Raw genomic sequence first — 25803 nt, 5'->3', positions numbered from 1 at the left:
TAAATAGGAATGAGTCACAGAGGTGGGACCCTCACCTACCTGACATTGGTGGCCTATCCTAGTTAGGTGCCATCAATGTCACACATGGGCAAACCCCTTTACCCCACTGTTGAGATTTTTATTATCTCAAACAACCCCTTTAAAGAGGACCTTTCACCGCTCCTGACATGCCTGTTTTAATAGCTTCATGCATTCTCCATGTTATAACGATTCTGGAGCATCTATTCTTATGGCTCTGTGTTGTGCCATTCCTTTATAATTCCTGCTAGAAGTTATGAATGGATTGCTAGCAGTCTGCAGTAAGGTTACAGAGGGGTGGTAACCAGTTGGAGGTGTGTCCCTGCACAGACTGACTATCCAATCAGTGCTGCCATGTTCAGACTGTGCAGGTACACACCCCCAACTGGTTACCTCCCCTCTGTACCCTTACAGCAGACTGCTAGTAAGTCATTCATAACTTCTAGTAGAAATAATAAATAAATGGCACAACATAGAGCCATAAGAACAGATGTTCCAGAATTGTTATTACATGGGGAATGCATGAAGCTATTAAAACAGGCATGGCAGGAGTGGGACAGGTCCTCTTTAAATCCATATTGGAAATATCCACTGAATATAAGCATGGCTATAATAAGTTAATAAATCTAAGAGTACAGAATGTTCTGTAGATGTCTAGTTCTAATGACGTATTCTCACACTGTGTCAGTATGTAAAGCGAGCCGTACAGTTTGTGCCTCTATAAAGGTGGAACGATTAGGAAGACAAAAAGTACAATTCTCAGCAAAATCAAAAGCTCCGACCTACCAATTCAGAGCTCCTAGAACCCAGAAATATATGAAAAGAATTTATCGCTGCGGATAGGAATGACTCACGGACCTATATTTACTGGTACGACTGGCTGAGCTCTGCCGCATCCGCTTTCTGCTGATCATCAACTCTGCATTGCTGTTCCATATGGAAAGCTGCAGGCACCAGAATGTTCCCGCTTTAAGTTTCCATAGAGGAATCGGTATATATTTAACTACACTTCTTATGGTTGTTAAAGGGATTGTTAAAGGGACTGTCTGGAAATACTGTACATTGAGCGCGCTCCTTTAAGCAATGCATAGGATCTGCTCATCACTGGGAATTTTCCAGTAAAAATAGGATTAAAGGGGTTATCAAACCCCAATATTGTTTTTCCCGCATCAGTTCTGCGTTGCGTGAAAATCGCAGCATGTTCTATATTCAGCGTTTTTCACGCAGCCCTGGCCCCATAGAAGTGAATGGGGCTGCGTGAAAAACGCATTGCATCCGCAAGCAAGTGCGGGTGCGATGCGTTTTTCACTGATGGTTGCTAAGAGATGTTGTTTGTAAACCTTCAGTTTTTTATCACGGGCGTGAAAAACGCATCAAAACGCATTGCACCCGCGCAGAAAAAACTGAACAACTAAACGCAATCGCAGACAAAACTGCCTGAACTTGCTTGCAAAATAGTGCGAGTTTTACTGAACGCATCCTGAACGCATCCGGACCTAATTCGTCACGCTCGTGTGAATCCAGCCTTAGTCTTCCTCCTGGACAGTCCCCGTAGCAGCCGCTTCCACTATTGCCCCTGGCCCTCTGGCGGTGGTTTATTCGCGTGTCCTTATTGACAACACACTCAGCCGAGCCAATTGCATGTGTATGGGGGGGATAGGCTGAATGAGTGTTCGGCTGACCGCTATCTGCAGTGTATGGCCGTCATAAATTCTAAGGACATCATCATTTATTTTTTCTATTTCACCACATCTGAATTTCAGCAGTAAATCATGAAAGTTCAAACACAGCGAATAACCGAAGCGATATTAAGTCATAGTTTGCATTTTCATCCAGAGATCACTGGAGATAATTATGTCGTCTGCTGAGATGATTGGGAGCAGTATAATTAATAGTGAAGAAGATGGATGGGTCCTCACATTTCCACTTCAGCAGAATGCTTAGGAGGTCGTGGAAGATCATTGCCTCTTCTCTTGGCCACATTATGTTAGATGCTGTGTAATTGCTGGAAGACGAGGAATACTAGGTCATTGCGTTCCATCAATGATATGGGTACTTGAGTGCAGTATTAGGAAATGGTGTCCAGGCGGCTTTGTCTTGATGAGTCACGGTGTTGTCATAGGCTGACTTATCCTTCAAAGAATCTCCATGTCTAAAATATCCTTAGATCTCTGGTGACTTCCCGCACAGACCTCTGTGATGTGTGGACTACGCATAGCTCTGCTCGACAGTGTCGTTTACGAGGCATCTCATCTAATTCCTGACCGGCCAGGCAGTGGGCTAGTGCTGTTTTATGGGCTGTATTATATTACTGTGGAAATGTCACTAAACTGTACGTTATGCACAAGAGATATATAGAAGACGGCCTTGTGGGGAAATAAACGGAGCACGAGCGGAGTGGAAGACTATGACCGGACTAGGAGACTATGACCAGACTAAGGGTCCATTCACACGTCCGTTGTTTCTTTCCTGATCTGTTCCGTTTTTTGCGGAACAGATCTGGACCAGATCTGGATCCATTCATTTTAAATGGGTCCTGAAAAAAAATCAGACATTGTGCTGTCCGATTTTTTTTCAGGACCCATTGAAAATGAATGGGTCCAGATCTGTTCCGCTAAAAACTGAACAGATCAGGAAAGAAACAACGGACGTGTGAATGGACCCTTAAAGGGATTATCCAACGTATAAAACATGCCCCTCATATATATTATACTTACCCTGCTCCCCGGCACCCACGTCGCTCCTGATCTCCGCACGGCCGCCACTGTGTCACCCGCGATGCTAGGGAGGCTTTTCCCCGTTGCGGCCTGCTATTGGCTGCTCCCCTTTCCCCCGTTGCACAAATCAAAACATCCCTAGCATCGTGGGTGACGCAGCGGCGGCCGTGCGGGGATCAGGAGCAACACGCGGGTGCAGGGGAGCAGGGTAAGCTTAATCTATAGGAGGGGCCCGGGCATTGGGGGGCATGTTTTATACATTGGATAACCACCTCAGGCTACTTTCACACTAACGTTAATAATTTTCAGTATTGAGATCCGTCATAGGGTCTCAGTACCAGAAAAAACACTTCTGTTTTGTCCCAATTCATTGTCAGTGGGGACAAAACGTAACTGAACAGAACGGACTGCTCCAAAATGCATTCCGTTCCGTTCTCATACCGGAGAGAAAACCGTAAAACGGATCCACCATAACCCACAATGCAAGTCGTGCAAATGGATAACGGCTCAGTCCCCCATTAACTTTCAGTGGAGTTCATGACTGATCCGTCTTGGCTAGGTTAAAGATAATACAACCGGATCCATTCATAACGGATGCAGACGGTTGTATTATCAGTAACAGAAGCGTTTTTGCTGAACCCTGCAAAAACGTTAGTGTAAGGGTACTTTCACACTTGCGTTGTTGGATTCCGGCAGGCAGTTCTGTTGCCGGAACTGCCTGCCAGATCCAGAAATCCGTATGCAAACGGATAGCATTTGTATACGGATCCGGCTGACAAATGCATTGAAACCCTGGATCCGTCTCTCCGGTGTCATCCGGAAAAACGGATCGGGTATTTATTTTTTTCACATTTTTAAAGTTCTGTGCATGCGCAGACCGGGAAACCGGATCTGGTTTTTCAGAACACTTGGTACCGTATACGGCATTAATACATTTCAAGGCAAGTGTTCCGGAATTTTGGCCGGAGAAAATACCACATCATGCTGCGGTATTTTCTCCGGCCAAATACCGTAAGAGTGACTGAACTGAAGACATCCTGATGCATACCTAACGGAATGCTCTCCATTCAGAATGCATTTGGATAAAACTGAAGCGTTTTTTTCCGGTATTGAGCACCTGTGACGGAACTGAATACCGGAAAACTTTAACGCAAGTGTGAAAGTACCCTAAAAGTAGCCTTAAACCCAGTCCATTCTTCTTCCTTATTTTACTGATAGAAAAGAAACTAAGAAAAGGTAAAAAAATAAAATAAATACAGCAGGAACGATAGAGGCCCTGTCCCCTCTGCTGTTCTAGTAACTACTTGCATCCCCCATGTAATAATAATTCTGGAGCATCTACTCTTATGTTGTGCCATTCCTTTATTATTTCTGCTAGAAGCTTTGAATGAATTGCTAGCAGTTTGCAGTGAAGGTCCAGATGGGTGTTACCAGTTGGGGCTGTGTCCCTGCAGTGTCTGACATTGGCAGCAATGATTGGATAGTGTCAGACTGTGAAGGGACAAACCCCCAACTGGTAACACCCACCTGGACTGTCATTGCAAGCTGCTAATACCTTAATTCATTCATAACTTCTAGGAGGAATAATAAAGGGATGGCACAACATAGTCATGACAAAAAATGATCCAAAATTGATATTGCGTGGGGAATGCATGCAAAACATGTCAGGAGAGGGGACAGGTCCTCTTTAAAGGAAACGTGTCATCAGAAAATGGCCTACTGTTTAAAGTTTTTAGATTAAACGTGTTTGTTTAAGGATTTTTGCATATATTTTTTATGATCCAGTATGTTTAAAAAAAAAAAGGATATCTTGTACCTTTCACACTGGCGACTAAACCTAGTAATAGGTTGACACTTCTTGATCTGTAGACATCAGTTCTCAGCAGTCATGTCATTGGCAGGATTACAATGACAGGTAATGCCTATATGTAGATTACTCGGGGTCATACTATTCACAATATGTGATGGTCAGAGCTCGCCTCCTCCCCCTCCCTGCACAATGAATTAAAATGGAGGCCTAATTGAACTTAAATTGTACGGTATATTGTATCAAAATGAACTCAAACCTGGCAGAACTGAACAAAATTCTCTTTGAAATTGATGGGTCCGTAACCCAAACGTTTCCAGTTTTGTTTTGTTTTTAGTTTTTTTCAAAATTGATGAAAAAGTAAAATGGCAGAGTGAACCTGGTCTAACTTGTGTACCAACCTCCAAATGCCTTTGAATGTATTATCCATCGTGGGATATACAGAGGTCGGGGCCCTCCCATGTATAGCTGTATGTGAACGCAGTTAGTTCAGATCAAAATTACTGTATCTATGAAATAAATTCAGATCTTCCCATCTTCATACCTCAAAAACATTCTCAGAAACATGTCATTAAGAGAAGTAAGTATGTGGTTATTATTACAGCCATACTTTGTTTTTACAAAGATCCTTGGGTATCTTTTAATATTTTTTTTTTTTACTGTTTTTACTTTTTTCTCCTGTAAAGGTCACGAGCTGCTATCTGAACTTCAGCAGCGGCGCTTTAACGGTTCAGAGGGAGGTGTCGTATGGTCTCCTATGGACGATGAACTTTTGGCTCAGCCTCAGGTTATGAAGCTCCTTGATTCTCTCCGAGAACAATATACTCGTTACCAAGAAGTGTGCAGGCAGCGCAGCAAGCGGACACAGCTTGACGAGATTCAGCAGAAGGTTATGCAGGTAAGACGGAGCAGCTGGTTTATACCATCAGTCACAGCTAATTTTCTATACCCTAGATTTAAAGTAAAATTCTATCTGAAGGTTATAGGGCATCAGATTTGTCCCTATGACACTGGATGACCTGTTGCATGTGCGCTTGGCAGCTGAAGGCATCTGTGTTGGTCCCATGTTCGTATGTGCCCGCATTGCTGAGAAACTGATGTTTTAATATATGCAAATGAGCCTCTAGGAGCAACGGGGGGGGGGGGGGGGGGGGGGAGATTGCCATTACACCTAGAGGCTCTGCTCTCTCTGCAGCCGCGCCCTCTGCACTCTGATATGGCCAGACAGTGAGAACTTCATCATGCCTGGCCCTGTCATTCAGAGTGGAGAGAGCGCGGCAGTTGCAGAGAGAGTGGAGCCTCTAGGTGTAATGGTAACGCCCCAGTTGCTCCTACAGGCTCATTTACATATATTAATTTACTTATGTACATGGGACCAACACAGGAGCCTTCAGCTGCACATGTAACAGGTCAACCAGTGTCATAGGGACAAATCCGCTGACAGATGCCCTTTAATATACTTGGAGAATGTTCCCCCATTTCCTCGCTGGTCACGCAGGTCTCTAGCCACATCTCTCGCACGTGATAATGTGACATCCAGATACATGCAAAGTCTTTCTTTTTACGTAGCTCAGCTTGTTACCACTAAGCTGCTGATTTGGAGCTCAGGTCAGTGTCGTATTAAGATGCTGCTCCAGTGAGGCGGTGTGATATAATAGAGAGGTAATCTATAGCCTTGGACGTGTCTGCTTTGATTATAGGACATGCCGCTTAGTTAGCTTGCACCGACAAAGCTATTTATCCGGGAAGTCTTAATCCAGGTCTCAGTTAGTGATGGCGCTGAGAAATGGAGGTTGGTGGTGCAAGGGCAGTCATGTAACATCATTTGTATCTGTTCATTTAGAATACTATATTGATTGCAGTGTAATAATGAATATCATTTGAATCCCTTTGTTTTCCTTCATTCTGGTCCATAACCTGCTCTGAACTAAGAATTTTTTTGTTCTCAACCAGGATTTCTGATTTTTCTAGATCACTTAAAGGCTATGTACATACACCTTTTGGGGCAATTTTTTTTCTTAGTGCATTGTGAGCTAAAAATAATTTTTTCAATTGGTCTTCATAAAAAATATGGAGCCTTTTTCTCTGTACAGAGCTTAGATGCTCAACTAGCAGGATCTGAATTTTCTCTCTGCTCTTTCAGACAGGGAGCTGACGGGCTCCTTCTCTCTGCTCTCTGACCTTATAAACACTCATCAAAGCTCAATCCTTATCTTACTGATAAGAATGTGGCTTAAATTAGTTCCTATGACCTCTCAGTAATTTAGAGCTAAGGTTTGTTAGATGAAGACACAAAGTGAAAGTAGGATGCACACGGCTAGAAAAACTGTTAGCCTTTTGTGACAGAACGGCTCAATATTTTTAATAAAGACCAATTGAAAAAAATTATTTTTAGCCCCAATTAAGTAAAATGCAATAATTTAAAAAAAAATGTCCCTGAAGGTGTACATAGCCTTTAAAGTGTAGCTTCAGCTTTTATTAATGTTGGCTGCATAGCCAAAGGTGTCTATATTTGGAGAATGCTGCCTTTTCCTCACCTTGTGGAAACGTATTACACTTTGGATGACCCCCTGACAGGTGTGCACCTCTATACATTGAATACATTTCTGAGCCTTTTGTGCCCTGCCCGGTTTGCTGTATTTCATCTAGTTGAATATGTGTTTTATGTCTTGCTCAGTATAGGTTCTAAAATTCCTTTCTATAAATAATTGAGTGACGATGACATCTGTGCTTATTGCAGGTTGTAAACTGGCTGGAAGGACCCGGCTCGGAACAGCTGAGAACACAATGGGGAATTGGTGACTCTATGAGAGCGTCCCAGGCCTTACAACAGAAACACGAAGAGATTGAGAGTCAGCACAGTGTAAGCGGAGACACACCAGAATGTTTCCACTACTGTGGAAACTGAGGGTAGTAGTTTACATGACTGTTTGTACTTAGCCTGTCGCATGTTATATAACACTTTGAATATGCAGGAATCTGAATTTTCAGTCATCCCTTTCCATTAACAACACAGTATATTTATCTATTGTATTCTAGTTTGTACATTTATTTTATGTATTTATTATTTAAAATAATATTTTGTAATTATTTTATTATTATTTATATATAATGTATCTGTTCATGTGATATTGGGTCTACCGATCCAGGAATGCCCTGCCAGTCCCCCATGCTGGTTCTTGTCAGGTCTAAAGCTGTGTAATGTCTGCAATCTGACAACAGAAAGTGTGTTCAGCTTCCAATAGACATAGGCAAGTACCAGTATAGGAGACCGGCAGGGAGACCCTGGTTGTATTATGTGATATTGGAAAGAACTGTATTCATAACCCTGTTTTTCTTTTGTTGATCCGAGGATCCATTTGATGGGTTACAATACTTTTTCTAAATTTGCAAATTAGGCCTTTGGTGCAATGAGTGGGTCACCATTGCACCCAGGCTCTTCTCTGTTTTATGGCCAACCCCTCCCTGGTTGCTTTGATTGACAGGACCAGGCAGTGGCAAGGCAGGGAGGGGGAGATGCTGGCCGCAATAAATGCGATGTCCAAGGGTTGTGTCTGGCATGGCAGCTCAGCTCTGTTTAAATGAATGGGGCCGAGTTGTAATACCACATGGACAGGTGTGGTGCTCTTTTTGGAAGAAAACAGACACCTTTTTCTAGATGTAGACATCTCCTGTACAGAAAAAATAAAAACGTACACCGGTCTCCCTCCGTTCATGTTCCAAGGATGTACAGTCTTCTGCCATTCTCTACTTCTTGCTGCAGCGGTGATGCTCCAGTGCGGGGTCATGTGATTGCTGCAGCCAATCATAGGCTGTAGTGGGTCACCGCTGCGGCCAGTCGATGCCTGCAGTAGTTACATGTCCTTGTGTCGGGACGTCATCGCTGCAGAGGACTGGGCATCCTCAGAATGGGAGCGGCGAGGGAACATTGAAGTGCCTTGCAAAAAGACATCATGCACACGGCCGGAACTGTTTTGCAGTCTGCAAATTGCGGATCCGGGCCGAGTGCATGCCACCATTTATTTTTTTACTTCTGAAGAAATGTCCTATCCTTCTCTGCAAAATGGACAAGAACAGGACATGTTCTATCTTTTTTGCAGGGCCGCAGAAGGGACGTGCGGATGCGGACAGCACAGGGTGTGCTGTCTACATCTTTTGCAGCTACATTGAGATGAGGGTCAGCCTCTGATCCGCAAACAAAACCGGATCAGATGCGTTCCAAACATACGGTCGTGTGCATGAGCCCTAGAGGTGATGGGCTGTTGGTGTTTTATTAACGGCAGTCTGGCTTATATTTCCACCATCAGCTGTTTGAAGGGACCATAGCTCCAGATACTCTTCAGTGTTTATCAGGTACAGCTCTGTACTTGCCCGGTAAGCAGGGGAGCGGACTCAGTGCCGCAGCCACTTCAATCAGCAAATTGGCAAGGGTACCAAAAATCAGTCCCCCGCCGATCTAATAACGATGGCCTATTTGAAGAATGGTCCTTTACTTTTAAAGTACTGGACAACCCTTTTAATCTTTTAGCCTGAATCCAGACATCCAATCTGTTTTATTTTTATCCTTCTATTCATTATTGGATATACAGTATATGCATCAGAGAAGTCTCACCTCTGGCGTGACCACATTTTAATCTTCCCCACTACGTAAGATTTCATTGATGACTACGCGCTGGGCTCAGGGACCAGGATTTAATCCGTAGCAGAGGGGAATATATGACTCCCTCTGGACTGGTGATTTAACCATTCCCGGTGCCTGGCACGCGCCGCTCGCTCTATTTCGGACATTATCTCTGTGCTGACAACTCCTCCATCACGAGATACTATTATTACCTGCTCGAATACCCATCATTAATAGAATAGCTGAGGCTTATGCAGGGTCATTGCCCGCGCTCCACTCTCCAAATATAGCAGAGATAACTGCTCTGAACTTATTAAAAGAGCTATTTGCAACAAGATAAACTTAACGGGCCTAATGGAGGGCATTGCTGAGAGGGTCCAGAAGCCGTTGAATGCATTCACAATTAAAGCCCTTATGAACGAGCAATTTACGTATTAGGGGAGATCAAATAACCTGGGTGTAGGTGTGATTTATGGAGCCTGTAGATTGACAGAGGAGGAGGAGGGAGGAGGCAATTATGTCTGTTACTCATCATGAGAAGTACATTGGTGCTGTGAACCGATATATTACAGTTCTGGGATAGGTAGTCACAAGGACCTTAAAGGAGTTGTGCAAGAATTGAGGGGGGGCCCCCGCCACATACACACGCTTGGCCGGACCTGTAAAGGAAAGTTTACTTACCTGCTTCCTGGCGATGGATCCTCGTTTTTTCTCCTTCTGGCCTGGTCCACACACTTCTTCGCTGAAACCATCCAGTTTGATGCCACCTGCAGCCAATCACTGGCCACAGCGGTGACTGGCTCCCCTTACGTCATGACAAATTGCCGCATGACGCAAAGGGATCGGTTCATTGCCGCAGCCAGAGATAGGCTGCAGGCGGCGTCAGACCAGATGTTTTCAGAGAGGGAGCTTAACGAGGCATCACATGCCGGAAGGAGAAAGGAGCAAGGATCCATTGTCGGGAAGCCAGTAAGTAAGCTTCCCTTTACAGGTTCGGCCAAGTGGGTGGTTTTCCAAAACCCTTCAAATGGGTTGCCTGGGTTAGAAAACCCATTTTCAAATACTCTATTAGGGCACTATTTCAGTGGGAACCATGCCACGCTTTACCTCCTCTTCTGGACAGAGAAGACAGACCTGCTTCTCTCACCTTGATGCTCTGTGTGTCCCCTGAAAACTCCCCTTAGCAGCAACTTCCCAAAAATATAGAAGATTTAAAAAGTATCTTCTTTGGTGAACCCTGAAAAAAGCAGACAAATATCGCATCACAGAAAGAGAAACACGACTGACGCATTTCATACTGTGACCACTAAACACCTTGACGCTCTGAAACACGTCAGCCACGTTTCTTTACGGCCGAGATTTGGCTGCTGTTACTTGAATTCAGTAAAGAAGGCACTATTCAAGTCATCTAGGGCCAGACTTCACTATTTTTTGCCTGTGTTGGGTCTGCACAGAAACGGAGCATTTGCTGCCTTGTTGCTGAGCAGATAGCCGCCTATTACTGGGGGTCTCGGCAGCAGGACAACTTGTAATCATCTTATTTTTAGGGGACTCTTCCAAAAAATTACCGCCGCTGTAATCCCCCATTCCTCTTACCAAAATTTCTCCAGCTTGTTGTAAAGGGAGAGCTGAGGTGTAGAGATTTGATAGATGGACAGGGGATCCATTTTCCAGTGGATCCTGATAGATCCCTCGATTCCTCATTTATACAGAATTATTAAGCTGGAGTCATCTTCGGCTGCACTCCTCTTGGATGATCTATATTATTTCAGCCAGAACTTATGCCGCTCTTATGACACTGAGTTAAATATTCCTTTTCTTTATTCTAGGAATGGTTTGCTGTATACGTAGAGCTGAATCAGCAGATTGCAGCGCTCCTAAATGCAGGTGATGAAGAGGATCTGGTGGAGCTGAAGAGTTTGCAGCAGCGGCTCAGCGATGTCTGTTATCGGCAGGCAAGCCAGTTAGAATTCCGACAGAACCTGCTGCAGATCGCACTAGAATTTCATGGAGTCGCCCAAGAGGTATCACAGTCCTAAAGAAATAAGCAATCTATAACCACCAGCGGCATGATTTTGGTGACCAGGTCCCTTCAAGAAATAGTTCATGAGAGACAAAATAAGTGTGCCCTGTGCCAGTCCTGTCTGAGATGGTTCGTGTTATCTAAGAATTCAGTTATGGATTCCGCTACTACAGACTATAACTTATGGTCCGTGGTAACAGAATCCATTACGGAATTTTAGATAGCCCAAACCTTGTACGCCGAGCTTGAAACACAAGTTCGCTCATCCCTAGTAGTCTGTATTAAAGTCTTGGAAAATCCTTTTAAAGCTGGCAGCTCGTGGGCATGTCCTGACACAATGGGGCATGTCCTTTTGCTGCAGCTGGTGGCAGTGAAAGGATAGAACTGAGCACGTACATCTACCTCAGTGAGGTGGACAGAAAAATTAGAAAAAGAGCAAACGGTAGGTGGCGCTATACAGATTGATTTTAGTTGAAAATGCAGTTACAAAAGTATTAAGATTCAAGTGCTGGTTTGAAAACTATAGGATATTTTTTGTGGGACAACCCCTTTAAGACATAGCATATATAATCAGGATGGAGAGAAAAGGGGCTCTTGTAATAGGGTTACAACATAAACGACGTCAAATTGTACTTTACCCCGCATAGTTACACATTGCCAATGCAGTTCTTCTCCATATTGGCGACCTTTTTTTTCCCCCCAAATGCTTTCTGAGAGCTCCTGGAAATTGAAATATTTTAATCTACAAGCCTTTTGTTGCCAAGCGTAGTAACAGCTTGCTTCCCAGTTCTCCGCGTCGCAATAACCTGACTTCTAAATATTGTGTTTGTCAGTTGTCGCAGCAGTTGGACGGCCTGCTGGGTATGCTGTGCGTTGATGTGGCCCCCACCGATGGAGCAGCAATTCAGCAAACATTAAAACTGCTTGAAGAAAAACTCAAAAGTGTTGGTAAGAAGCCGCCAGACACATCTTATACACCTGTTGTGAAGAAAATACGAATTAGTCCCCCACTGGCCTCGTATTTCCACCAGCTATGGATAGCTAGGGTGCATGTAGATGTACACAGTGGTCATGGATGGTTAGAGATGGTTTAGAAGTATAAGCAATGGGAGGTGTTAGAATGAAAAGTAAAATACATACTGGTCGTTCATCAACGTGTCAGATACCTAATGGAGTAACAGCTGATCAGTAGGGGTGCGGGGCGGTCGGACCCCTGCCAATATGATATTGATAGCCTATCCTGAGGATAGGCCATCGAAATCCTGGACAACCCCTTTAAGTTGATCATTTTTAGAAGCGTTTTCCTGGACTTTGACATTGATGGCCTATCTATAAGACAGGCCATCAATATGTCCACCACCCACTAGCTGCACAAAGGTGGTCGCAGCACTTTGGTGAGACCTGCTCCTCTGTCATTGTTTATCTATTGCAGCTTAATGGGATTGAACTGGACAGAGCCACAGTACCAGGGTCAGTCACTATAAGATATACGGCACTGTGCCTGTTAAACAATTTAGGGCATACAGGGTTCCCCCTTCAGCCAGCTGATCCATGAGTGACCAGGAATCTGATATCGATGGCCTGTCCTAAGATATGGCCTTCAATATCTAAAGGTGGATTTACACGACCCGATATTCAGGACATTCCTGCACATGCTCGTTCCCAACAATCTGCCCGTGTAAATGTGCCGCCGATCACCTGATGAACGAGAAAAGCGCTCGTTCACTGGGTGATCTTGTCATTCGTAAAGGCAGGTAAATTATCGTTTGTGGGCAGCAGGTCGTGCAGTCTAAATAGCGATCTTCTGCCCAGAAATAATGCAGCTGTAAGGAAGAGCGATTGCAATAGTACTGTGGAGGTGATTGCTCTGCCTCACTGAACCTCCACAGGAACGCTTCCTTCCTGACGATCTGCTGCTCCTTAGCCCGTGTAAAGCCGCCTTTAGTCCCAGAAAACCTCAATGATGCAATACTAGAGAAAACTGGAACAGATTTAAGTTCACAAAGTGATTGGTTTATGTGGCCATTATTCTCATCCTCGCCCTTCCTCCACCCGCTGAAGACGCTGTAATGATGTTAGTTCTGTGCAGATGATAAGTGGAACACAAGATCCGTATTCTGACATGCGGTTACTGAATACACAGTGATGCCCATTGTGCTCGTCCAGCTCCGGCTGTACCATGTAGATAATTATACAACAGAAGAAGTTAATAGTTTGTTAGTGATGTCCCTGTATACATGTAGCAGTGTTGTGTCGGTTTCATGTAGTCCAGCTGCCTCTGGTTAAACTGAATGTCCACCTATTAACACCACTATTAAATTATTATATTTCACTGTTAGATCTCACAGAACAGTAACATTAATATCATTAAAAGAAATTCTCCGGCATCTAGATATTACTGTTATGTTCCCTCTCAGATTGTCTATCTAATATGTCTAGTGCTGGTGGTCACACATCACCAGTGGCTAAGTCCCATCGTCAGGGGTGGACTGGGAGCTTAACGTGGCTCCATGTTGTAGTCAGGTCCAATTGACAGAAGGCGGGGTACAGCACCTCCCCAGCAGAGCCATATACCACAGTGCAACACAAAATACCTCCCAGACATGTTCTGTCCTCCTCCTCCTCCTCCTCCTCCTTCTGTTACTTCTAATTAAGATGTGGCGGATGAACAGGTGAGGAGCAGGCCACAGCAACAAGCCAACCCTACCTTCAGTAAGCTGCCTCGTCTTTCAACGCTACCAAACTTACTGGACAATACAACCCCGCCTATATGCAGTACATCCATTGACATCTCTGGTGTGGATGTTCTCTTTCCTCATCTTCTCCATTCGGCGCAGACCGCCATGATGACTTCCTTTAGTCACATCTTGTTGAAAAACCATCTTAGGTCCTTCACTTTTCTATCATCCAAACCACCTTCTCAACAAAAACTCCCAAACATGCTGCCCCAACAGTGTCACCCTGCTGCTTCCACTCCCAGTTCTGTGGCCACTATGCTTTCCAATGCCTCCTGATGTTACACTGCAAAAAATAGATACCGGATCTGTTTTTCCTTATGACACCGGAGAGACACCGGTATTTTAATGCATTTATCAGACGGATCCGGATCCGTCTGACAAATGCATCCGTTTGCGTCCGGATTGTCGGATACGGCAGGCAGTTCCTCTTATGCAAGTGTGAAAGTAGCCTAAAATGGGTTTTTATAGATTTGGATGTTTTGATAGTTACACATTTTCAAACTGCTGATGTTTCTTTAACAAATCACATTTCAGTATACACTGAGTATGTCTTTGCATTTAGATACTGGCCTTCAAGGGTTGCGTGAGAAAGGACAAAATCTCCTAGATCAAATATCTAACCAGGCGTCGTGGGCTTATGGAAAGGATGTAGCAAGTGAAAACAAGGATAATGTAGATCATATTCAAGGTGTAATGGAGGACATGCAGCTGAGGAAGCAAAGGTGAGTTGGTCTGCTACAGGTGTGTACGGTTACCATAAAACCTTGTTTCCAGGCTCCCACCTTCCTGAGTTACAACTTTCTGGACGTATTTTCACGGCAGACACTTGTTTACACTAGCAGCGACCACCCAAAATTACAATGAAAAATGATCTTCTAGATGATTGGTCTTATCAAAGAACATGACCAGTATGTATAGTATATGATAGGACTGAAAATCTTTCACAAGACACCTGGTCTGAGTAAGTGGTGGTCTGTAACCTCTAGGGCAGGTATCCTCAAACTGCGGCCCTCCTGCTGTTGTAAAACTACAACTCCCACAATGCCCTGCTGTAGGCTGATATCTATAGGCTGTTCAGGCATGCTGGGAGTTGTAGTTTTGCAACAGCTGGAGGGCCGCAGTTTGAGGATGCCTGCTCTAGGGTATGTCTACCTGTGGTGGATACTCTGTGATTGGACAGTAGCAGCAAAGTGGATGACATTTCAAGAAATCTCATCCACAAGCTGTGAAAAAAATCTACAGCTTAAGTTAACCTGTGTTGTGGATTTCAAATCCGAGACATGTCCATGTATGCTGTAGATTTCCACCGCTGACTTCACCCCTAGTAAAATCGCTGCGAATTCTGCATGTGACACGTGTGGATTTTGACATGGATTCGTTTTTAGATTTTGATTCGGAAATTCATGCCCTCTGTAGCCTTTACCCTTAAAGGGGGGATTCAGAAATCTAACATTATGAAATGTCATTTGGACATGTCTGAAGGTAAGGAAGACACAATGGGGCAGATTTGCTGTTGAAAATGTGCCTGTTTCATAGTGCATTTTTCACCAAAAACTGGTGTGTACGCTTTGCATGATATTTACCAACTGTTAAAGTGTAACTGTCACATTTTTTTGTTTTTCAGCTTATTAGAGCTAGGCATGTATACCTGAGTTTAGTCTGTCAATGATTGCGAAAAGATCTGTAATTACCTTATAATAATAGCTTTCATTAATGTCCCATTGCTAGGGCTTTTCTGTCTTCCCTTCAGTGTAAACAGAAGACAGAGGGGCGGTCCTCTACACTGCATGCATAAGGGTACAGAGGGGCGGTCCTCTACACTGCATGCATAAGGGTACAGAGGGGCGGTCCTCCACACTGCATGCATAAGGGTACAGAGGGGCGGTCCTCCACACTGCATGCATAAGGGTACAGAGGGGCGGTCCTCCACACTGCATGCATAAGGGTACTTTCACACTTGCATTGTGAGGATCCGGAAGGCAGTTCCGTCGCCGGCACTGCCTGCCGGATCCGGAAATCCGTATGAAAACGGATATTATTTGTAGACTGATGCGTATCCGCCTGACAAATGCATTGAAATTCCAGATCCGCCTCTCCGGTGTCATCTGGAAAAACTGATCCAGTATTTATTTATTTTTGCATTTTTAAAGGTCTGCACATTCGCAGACCTGGAAACCGGATCTGGTTTTCCCGGAAAACTTGGTACCTGATTCGGCATTAATACATTTCAGTGGGAATTCATGCCAGTGTTCCTGAATTTTGTCCGGAGAAAATACTGAATCATGCTGCGGTATTTTCTCTGGCCAAATACCATAATTGGACTGAACTTGAAGACATCCAGATGCATACTGAACGGAATGCTCTCCATTCAAAATGCATTAGGGTAAAACTGAAGCATTTTTTTCCGGTATTGAGCCCCTGTGACGGAAGTCAATACCGGAAAAGAATAACGCTAGAGTGAAAGTACCCTTAGGCTTCAGAGCGAGGAGGCGTGTCTCAGTAATCCAATCTGATTGGCTGGCAGGAAGCTGCTGACTAAAGCAAGTGTGTATGGGAACTGGCCAGAGGAGCCATCTTGAGAAGATCCTCATATTGTAGGGTTCAAAACAGCCGTAACTAAGGGAAAAACTCAAGGAAAACAGTGGTATGTGAAGAAACGAAAGATTGCTTAATGCATAATGCTGCAGCAGCAATAATAATAATAAAAATATATAATTTATTTTTTATGAAAACATGATCGTTACGGTACACTTTAAGCACACTTTTTTTTTTACTTTTTTCTTTTTTTTTTTACTCCTTGCCTGACGAGGCGTGGCTTTATGGAAAATGGGGGGTAGCCTGAATGTGCCTCCGTGCACCAAGAAATTTTTGGGTTAAAACTACGGCAAGTTATAGGAGGTGTCAATTTAGTCGAAACAATTTTTGGAGCACAGACAAAATTCTGGTGCGTGGACAGAATTCTAGCCTAAATCTGGTGCACCATTTCCAATACTCAAAATAGTAAATTTGTCTAATAAAATTATTGTGATTCAGAAAGAGATGTGGTGACTCCGAGGAAATACAAAAAACTATGTATTAAAATGAATCGGTAAGTGTCCTGTGGGGCCCTGTTAGTCACAGTCTTAAGCCATTAATATTTTCACTTTTCACTGTTAAATATTCTTAGGCCTCTTTCAGACTACAGTTGTTTTTTTTTTTTTTTCGTTTACGGGCTGTTTTTTGAGTTTCGTATACACGGTTCGTATACGGAACCATTCATTTCAATGGTTTCGCAGAAAAAACGGAATGTACTCCGTATGCATTCCGTTTCTGTTTTTCTGTTCCGTTGAGAGATAGAACATGTCCTATTGCCTGCAAATCACGTTCCGTGGCTCCATTCATGGGTCCGCAAAAAAAACAGAACACATACGGAAATGCATCCGTATGTCTTCCGTATCCGTTCCGTTTATGCGGAACCATCTATTGCAAATTTTATGCCCAGCCCAATTTTTTTCTATGTAATTACTGTATATGCCATACGGAAAGACAGAACAGAAACGGAAACAACAACAAAAAAACTGAACAACGGGTCCGTGAAAAACGGACTGCAAAACACTGAAAAAGCCATAGGGTCGTGTGAAAGAGGCCTTATAGTCCATGTAAAATTCAGATTCTTTTTCATTTAATGCACACCATCGATTTCATTAAAGGGGAGTAAATGAATCTTAACTTTTGACTGACACTTTCAAATAAAAAGAGGAGCAGAAGAAGAGTGTTTAGAAAAGTTGCCAAGCTTCAAGGTGAAGGTCTGGGTAGATTAATCCATTCAATCGCCATCATCATACCGAGCAGAGTCCTTTGTGATTTGATCAAGAGTGATTCAGCTTTCGGCACATTTATCAAGATTAAATCAAGGAATTGCCATGCGCCCCCGCGGCCCTGCCAAAGTCATGACGGGTTCTTAAGTGGCGCTGAAAGTTATCTGAGTCATGCTGACGTCTCCAGGCATTGTGCTTACTCGCATGAGGTTATCATTATGTTCTTCTTACACGGATATAAACCCACAAACATGATCGAGACACTCTCTCCGTTTACGGTATAATGTTGGTCAGTGGTTGATCGAAAGAAAGATGGTTTATCCAAGGTCAAAACAGACAAATTCGTACAATAGGGAAAGGTTTTCATGCTTTCCACTGACTGGATCAAATTCCACTTTCGGAGATGTATTATGACTCCCACACGGAGCCGCAGTAAGCAATGGAAAAAAATGCTGTTAGATTTCAGATTATTGGTTTTGAGTCAGCATGTGGCTGATTAAAGTGGCACATACAGGACTTAACTGCGAGTATGGAACCTCCCATGTAAATGCATCTTTTTTTACATTTGTATATCCAGGTGTGAGGACATGGTGGACGTCCGGAGGTTAAAAATGCTGCAAATGGTTCAACTGTTTAAGTGTGAAGAAGACGCAGCACAAGTAAGAGATGAGACAAATTACTTGAATAGAATTGTAATCTTAATGGCATTTATCATGTAGAGAAAGTTAATACAAGGCATTTACTAATGTATTGTGATTGTCCATATTGCTTCCTTTGCTGGCTTGGTGCATTTTTCCATCACATTATACACTGCTCGTTTCCAGAGGTTACGACCACCCTGAAATCCATCAGCGGTGGTCGTGCTTGTACACTATAAGAAAAAGAGCCAGTGTTTGCGCACTCCAGCGGTCCGGCCACCAGAGAGGCCGACACCTTTTCCTATATTGTGCAAGCACAGCCTTCACTGCTGGATTGCAGGGTGGCGCAAGCAATGTATAATGTGATGGAAAAATGAATCCAGCCAGAAAAGGAGACAATATGGACAGTCACAATGTATTAGTAAGTTCCTTGTAATAAATATGTTTACATGATAAATGCCATTTGCTGAAGTGCGACAACCCCTTTAAATATGCTATTAGGTGCAAGGTTTCCTGTGTTGATTACCAGTAGCTATCTTAAAGGGCTTCTGTCACCCCACTAAAGTCATATTTATTTTTATTTTTTTGGGCTACTTAAATTCCTTATACTGCGATATATCAATATATAATGTTCTTACTCATTTTCCTTCAGCAGTTTCTTCAAAAAACGGACTTTTATAATATGTAAATTACCTCTCTACCAGCAAGTAGGGCGGCTACTTGCTGGTAGCAGCCGCATCCTCCTTTCATAAAGACGCCCCCTCCTCATGTTGATTGACAGGGCCAGCGAAAGCGCTTGTCTTCTGGCTGGCCCTGTCTGCGTTCAGAATCTGGCACCTGCGCCGTACCCGTCTTCAGTTGGCCCAGGCGCACTGAGAGGAGGACACTCGCTCGGCCGCTCCTTCCTCAGTGCGCCTGCGCCGGGTGTAGATGTGACGTCATCGGCACAGGCGCATTGAGGATGGAGTGGCCGAGCGAGCGTCCTCCTCTCAGTGCGCTTGGGAAGGTCTCGTGGTACCCAGAGGATCCTCTTGTAGGCCCAGGCTCAGATATCATGGCCCCAAAGGTCCAGACAGAAAATATTTGGAGCTCTTTGGAGATAATAAATTGCCACCAAGACCTATTTCTTTGTATCAAAACCTGTTACTTTGACGATATAAGGGTTTGGCCTTGAGAATAATTTATCTGACCCTGGTGGTACCCTTACAGCTACTAGGGTTATCACCTTGACCAATGCTTCTCAATATTCCTTAGTCAAATACTACTTGCTCAGCACAGCATGAGCACCCAATTGAGATATGGCAAGCACTCCCGGGGTACCACAGGTTGAGCACCTAGGATCTAGACCTTATGTATTCCTCAAGAGCAACGATGCCTAGTTATGTAGTAATACATCTCCACGCTCATACTGTATAACTATTCTACTTTTCTATTCATTATTCCAAAAACAGTATTGCACATTTATACCCTAATTTGGCACATTCTCAGTTCATTGAATACTTGCCCAGTTCATCTGAATATATTTTGCACTTTTCCTTTTAACACGGTTTTCCCCTTGTTGTTTTGCAGGCAGTAGACTGGTTGAATGAATTACTTGATGCCTTACTTAAGACACACATCAGGCTGGGAGACGACAGTCAAGAGACCAAAATTCTGATAGAAAAACATAGAAAATTTGTAGATGTTGCTCAGGTAAATCTATGGTGTGTTCAACGTTCTACAGGATAAAAGGTTATTCCGGTGGCATCATTTTAATTAAAAACAGGGGCATAGTGGGATAAGATAATAAATAGTCAGTACTGACCTTATCGATCCCTTTTCACCTCTCCGGTACTCTCTCCTCCCCACTTCTTGTTATCAGGCTCAACACACAGGGAACAATCGGACTGCCCACTCAGCCAGTCGGTGGGCACAGCGCTGCCTCATACCAGCCAGTCAGCAGACACAGCAGTGCCCCTGCCAGTCAGCAGTCACAGCAGTGCCCCTGCCAGTCAGCAGTCACAGCAGTGCCCCTGCCAGTCAGCAGTCACAGCAGTGCCCCTGCCAGTCAGCAGTCACAGCAGTGCCCCTGCCAGTCAGCAGTCACAGCAGTGCCCCTGCCAGTCAGCAGTCACAGCAGTGCCCCTGCCAGTCAGCAGTCACAGCAGTGCCCCACCCTAGCCAGTCAGCAGTCACAGCAGTGCCCCACGTCAGCAGTCACAGCAGTGCCCCCAGTCAGCAGTCACAGCAGTGCCCCACCCCAGCCAGTCAGCAGTCACAGCAGTGCCCCACCCCAGCCAGCAGCCAGCGGTCACAGCAGTGCCCCACCCCAGCCAGCGGTCACAGTAGTGCCCCACCCCAGCCAGCGTTCACAGCAGTGCCCCACCCCAGCCAGCGGTCACAGCAGTGCCCCACCCCAGCCAGCAGTCAGCGGTCACAGCAGTGCCCCAGCCAGCAGTCAGCGGTCACAGCGCTGCCCCAGCCAGCAGTCAGCGGTCACAGCGCTGCCCCACCCCAGCCAGCAGTCAGCGGTCACAGCGCTGCCCCACCCCAGCCAGCAGTCAGCGGTCACAGCGCTGCCCCACCCCAGCCAGCGTTCACAGCGCTGCCCCACCCCCGCCAGCAGTCAGCGGTCACAGCGCTGCCCCATCCCAGCCAGCAGTCAGCGGTCACAGCGCTGCCCCACCCCAACCAGCAGTCAGCGGTCACAGCGCAGCCCCACCCCAGCCAGTCAGCGGTCACAGCGCTGCCCCACCCCAGCCAGTCAGCGGTCACAGCGCTGCCCCACCCCAGCCAGTCAGCGGTCACAGCGCTGCCCCACCCCAGCCAGTCAGCGGTCACAGCGCTGCCCCACCCCAGCTAGTCAGCGGTCACAGCGCTGCCCCACCCCAGCCAGTCAGCGGTCACAGCGCTGCCCCACCCCAGCCAGTCAGCGGTCACAGCGCTGCCCCACCCCAGCCAGTCACAGCGGTGCCCCTCCCCAGCCAATCAGAGCTCATAGCAGTGCCCCACCCAGTCAGTGCTGCCCCAACCCATCCGGTCAGCAGTCACAGAAGTGCTCTGCCAGTCAGTGGTCACAGTGCTGCCCCACCCCTGCCATTCTGCAGTCACAGCATTGCCCAAGCCAGTCAATGGTCACAGCGGTGAACCACCCCAGCCAGTTAACAATCACAGCAGTGCGTCAGTCAGCAGTCACAACGGTGCCCCAGCCAGTAAGTGGTCACAGCGGTGCCCCCACTCCATCCATTCAGAGCTCACAGCAGTGCCCCAGCCAGTCAGTGATCATAGTGCTGCCCCACCCCTGCTATTCAGCAGTCACTGCATTGCCCCAGCCAGTCAGCAGTCACAGAGGTGCCCCACCCCAGCCAGTCAGCAGTCAAGGCGGTTACCCAGCCCTGCCAGTCACAGCGGTGCCCCTCCCCATCCAGTCAGTGGTCACAGCGCTGCCCCTCCCCATCCAGTCAGCAGTTACAACAGTGCCCCACCCCATCCAGTCAGTGGTCACAGCGCTGCCCCTCCCCATCCAGTCAGCGGTCACAGCGCTGCCCCTCCCCATCCAGTCAGCAGTTACAACAGTGCCCCACCCCAGCCAGTGAGTGGTCACAGCGCTGCACCTCCCCAGCCAGTGATTGGATGAGCAAGCAGTCCAAGCTTTTTCTGGTGTGTCAAGCGTGAGAATGCCGGGTTTTGGCCTGACAAAAATTTGCGTGCAGCTGATTTTGACCAGCTGAAAACTTGCACTTTTGCTGGAAAGCGGCTGTATTTCTGCTGTATCCCATTATAGTCAATGTGGTCCAGCAGTGAACGGCAGTGTCCAGCTAGGCTGAATTCGTTGAACTGTGGCTGGCTGTTCCTCTGCCGGAACCGCCTGGCAGATACATTTACTGCAGATGTGAACCTACCCTCAATCTTGTAACTAAGGAGTGTTTGGAGAAAACCCTTATTTGGTTTTTGGCTGCAATCATGACGTCCCGGTACAACCCTCGTGACCGCTGCAGCCAGTCACTGGCCTCAGCAGTATATGACATTAGACTGCTGAGGCCAATGATTTGCTGCAACGGCCACGCGCTGTATATAGGTATGTCATGAAAACAGCGCCCGGCGGGAGGATCAGAGAGGTGACACTGGAACAGTTGGTATAATTTTTATTATTTTAATAACTTACCATGCCTTTTAATATATATTTTTTTTTTCTATCAACCCCTTGAAATGGGTTATACTACCCCTTTCTAACAAACTTAGAACCAGCCCTGTACCTCCCATGGATCCAGAGATCTCCCTATACATTGCTCTGCTAAATTTATTTCAAGCTGGCAGCTCAGAGGGGCGTGTCCTTTCTCAGGGGCGTGTCCTTTCTCAGGGGCGTGTCCTTTCTCAGGGGCGCGTCCTTTCTCAGGGGCGCGTCCTTTCTCAGGGGCGCGTCCTTTTTGCTGCAGCTGGTGGCAGTTGAAGGGTTGAACTGAGCATGGGATTCAATCTCAGTGAGCAGGACAGAGAATTTAGAAAAAGAGCAAACAGCAGGTGGCGCTATACAGAGAGATTTCATTGAATAACTCAGTAGCTGTAATATATTTTACATGCAATTAGAAAAGTAATCCGATCCAAGTGTTGGTTTGAAAACTGCAGAATATTTTTTGTGGGACAACCCCTTTAACCCAAGGTGCCAGTTCTATTGCCTGACATTTTAAATTTTTTTACTACATAATTGTTTTGTTCCCGGCCCATTATTGCTTTATTTTTCTCCCGCAGAGCACATACGATTATGGCCGCCAGTTACTGCAAGCCACAGTTGTATTATGTCAGTCTCTGAGATGTACGTCGAGGTCATCGGGGGACACGCTTCCCAAACTAAACAGAGTATGGAAACAGTTTACGATAACCTCCGAAGAGAGAGTTCACAGGCTGGAAATGGCTCTTGCTTTTCACTCAAACGCCGAAAAGGTTAGACCCATTTGCATGTGACCTGCGCCGAGTACTTCTATTCATCTAAAGGTCACTTGTCCTTCTCTAAAGCCTCTTTCTGTATTGCTCTGCCAGTACGATACCGCTCACATAGTCTCCGATTCACGTTGGTGTTAATTTTATCTATTTTCATTCTTTCTTTCTTTTTTTTTGTTACATGTGTTTGAATTTGATCTCGGTTAATTCTCTCACATCATTTCAACTACTGATGTGTTTTAAAGGGGCATCTTTCTCCCCAGATGATGTGGAATTATTCTAAATACATGTGGACAAAAAACCGCTCCTACTTTGGTGGTCCCAGCGATTTTCCTTGATTTTCCATACATACGAATGGACACCATGTGCTGCTACCTTTCCCCTGCAGAGGAAGGCTAGTTTCACACCAGCTTTTCTGCCGGATCCGTCGTGGATCATCAAAAACACTTCCGTTTCTGATCCGTCTGCATCCGTTATGAACGGATCCGGTTGTATTATCTTTAAAATAGCCATGACGGCACTAAAACCATTGCAAATCAACGGGTGCTGGATCCGTTTTCTTTTGTGTCCGAGAAAACGCTTGCAGCGTTTTTCTGTCCGGCATGGGGACCAGCGCAATGCATTCTGGTGCGTTTAGTTCAGTTTTGTCCCCGTACATTGTCAAACGGAAGTGTTTTCCTACGGTTTTGAGATCTTATGACGGCTCTCAATACTGGAAAGGAAAAACGCAGATGTGAAAGTAGCCTAAATGAATGGCTGCACCGGAGAAAAGCCAACAGAGATGAAGGCCGGGTTCACATCTGCGTTGTGATCCGGCATATATCCTGGGTTTTAGCCAGACAAAAATACCACAGCATTCTTTTTTTATCCGGCCGGAGGCCGGCATATATGCCAGGAAGCGGGCGGATCCTATTATAGTGGATGGCAGTATCCAGGTACAGTGAAGTCCGTCAGTCTTTTCCTCTGTCAGAACAGACTGCTGGAGTTCACAGTGCAGATGCTGAATGCAGCCTAACTGATCAGTAGAGTAGTTTTGGTCTAAAACAGGATTGTGTGGCTGTCACATCCCCTTTAAAGGGGTTCTCCAGGAATAAAAAAAAATTGAAAATACTTAAATATTATTTTATAATAAATATATTCACAAATACATTTCATTACTTAGAATGGCTTGTTTTGTCTCGGGAGCAATCATTAGGAGAAATAAAATGGCCGCCGTCCTATCAGTACACACAAAACCTGTCCTAATCGCACAGGAGGACAAGTCACTTCACCACAATGAGCCATAGAGCTGCCTCATCCTCCTCTCTGCTCTGCTTGTCAGGAATAGAGATGATAAGATCTTCAGCTGAATCTTTGTAGGAATGGAGATGATGAGACATGACAAGAAGTGGGGATGTAGCTAATGAGAAGCAGCATTTGTATGCAGTCTCCATTACCACAGCCTGTCCTGTCCGTCCTCTCTGTACTTCATGTCTCCTCATGAACTAAATTCCCCAGAGATTCAGCTAAAGTTCTTATCATCTGTATTCAGTATCATAATCCCTGACAAGTAGAGAGAAGGATGAGGCAGCACTTTACCTCAGTGTTGTAAAGTAACTTGTCTTCATGTGTGATCAGGACAGGTTTTGTGTGAACTAATGGGACAGCGGCCATTTTGTTTCCCCTGATGATTGCTCCCCAGACAAAAACGAGCCATTATAAATAATGAAAGGTATTCGAGAATATATTTATAATAAAGTAATATTTAAGTATTTTCATTTTCTTAATTCCCAGAGAACCCCTTTAAGGACCAGACGTCTGCCAAAACTATCAGATGTGTAAATGCAATTAATTTATTTCAAGTTTTCTGTACGGAAGAACTAGTGGGGGGGGACATCACGTATGTCCTAGCTTCAGTACCGTGCACCATGTTGGAGAACTCCGCACACTGAACTGCTATTACACACTGGTGTATTACTGAGCAGAGTGTTCTCCAGCTCTACAAAACTGATATCCTTAGGCTAGGCCATCGGTGTAAGTGGTTTGGGGTCTGACTCTCGGGGCCCGATATTCCAGCTCAGCCCCATTTACTTGATGTGACAATGAAGCCCCTTCGATCGGTGGAAGCACTCAGAGACTTCCCCCGATAACATGATATTTGGGGTGGGGCAGGCAGTCAGTTTTGTAGAGTTGAAGTCCCCCCTTGAATGTGCCTGACTGGCTCAGTAACTAATCCAATCTACCTTCTGATTTCTTGCAGATTTTACAAGAAAGCCCAGACCTTCCTGAATCCTTGTTGGATTTTGAACAATTTGAGGAGGTTGAAGGAGTTGGGAAATCTCTGCTGGATAGATTAACCGTGCCTGTCATTTATCCCGACGGGTATGTCATATCTGTGTACTGAGTGTCTGCCCAGTGTAAGCCGTTGGTGTCTGCTGTTCTGGAAGATCCTCTCAGGTGTCCGGCTCCTCTCTCTCCCGCATGCGGAATCTGTCTGGACAAAATAGTTAATTCTTCTGTTTTTTATTCTGTTTTACTATGTTTTTGT

General features: G+C 45.3%; 1 protein-coding gene across 1 annotated transcript in view; it reads left to right on the top strand.

Moving 5' to 3' along the window:
* Positions 1-25803, top strand: part of SESTD1 (SEC14 and spectrin domain containing 1) — a 127073-nt gene that overhangs the window by 89938 nt on the left and 11332 nt on the right. The window contains exons 9-17 of the mRNA XM_044303188.1: positions 5229-5440; positions 7283-7405; positions 10993-11187; positions 12020-12134; positions 14487-14646; positions 18299-18380; positions 19929-20051; positions 23088-23279; positions 25516-25637. Of these exons, the coding sequence (XP_044159123.1) occupies positions 5229-5440; positions 7283-7405; positions 10993-11187; positions 12020-12134; positions 14487-14646; positions 18299-18380; positions 19929-20051; positions 23088-23279; positions 25516-25637 (1324 nt within the window). The remainder of the gene's footprint in view (positions 1-5228; positions 5441-7282; positions 7406-10992; positions 11188-12019; positions 12135-14486; positions 14647-18298; positions 18381-19928; positions 20052-23087; positions 23280-25515; positions 25638-25803) is intronic.

The sequence above is a fragment of the Bufo gargarizans genome, chromosome 8, assembly GCF_014858855.1.
Source record: "Bufo gargarizans isolate SCDJY-AF-19 chromosome 8, ASM1485885v1, whole genome shotgun sequence".
Classification (NCBI taxonomy): Eukaryota; Metazoa; Chordata; class Amphibia; order Anura; family Bufonidae; genus Bufo; species Bufo gargarizans.
The sequence above is the reverse complement of the archived record's forward strand: the minus strand, read 5'-3'. Positions and strand labels throughout refer to the sequence as shown.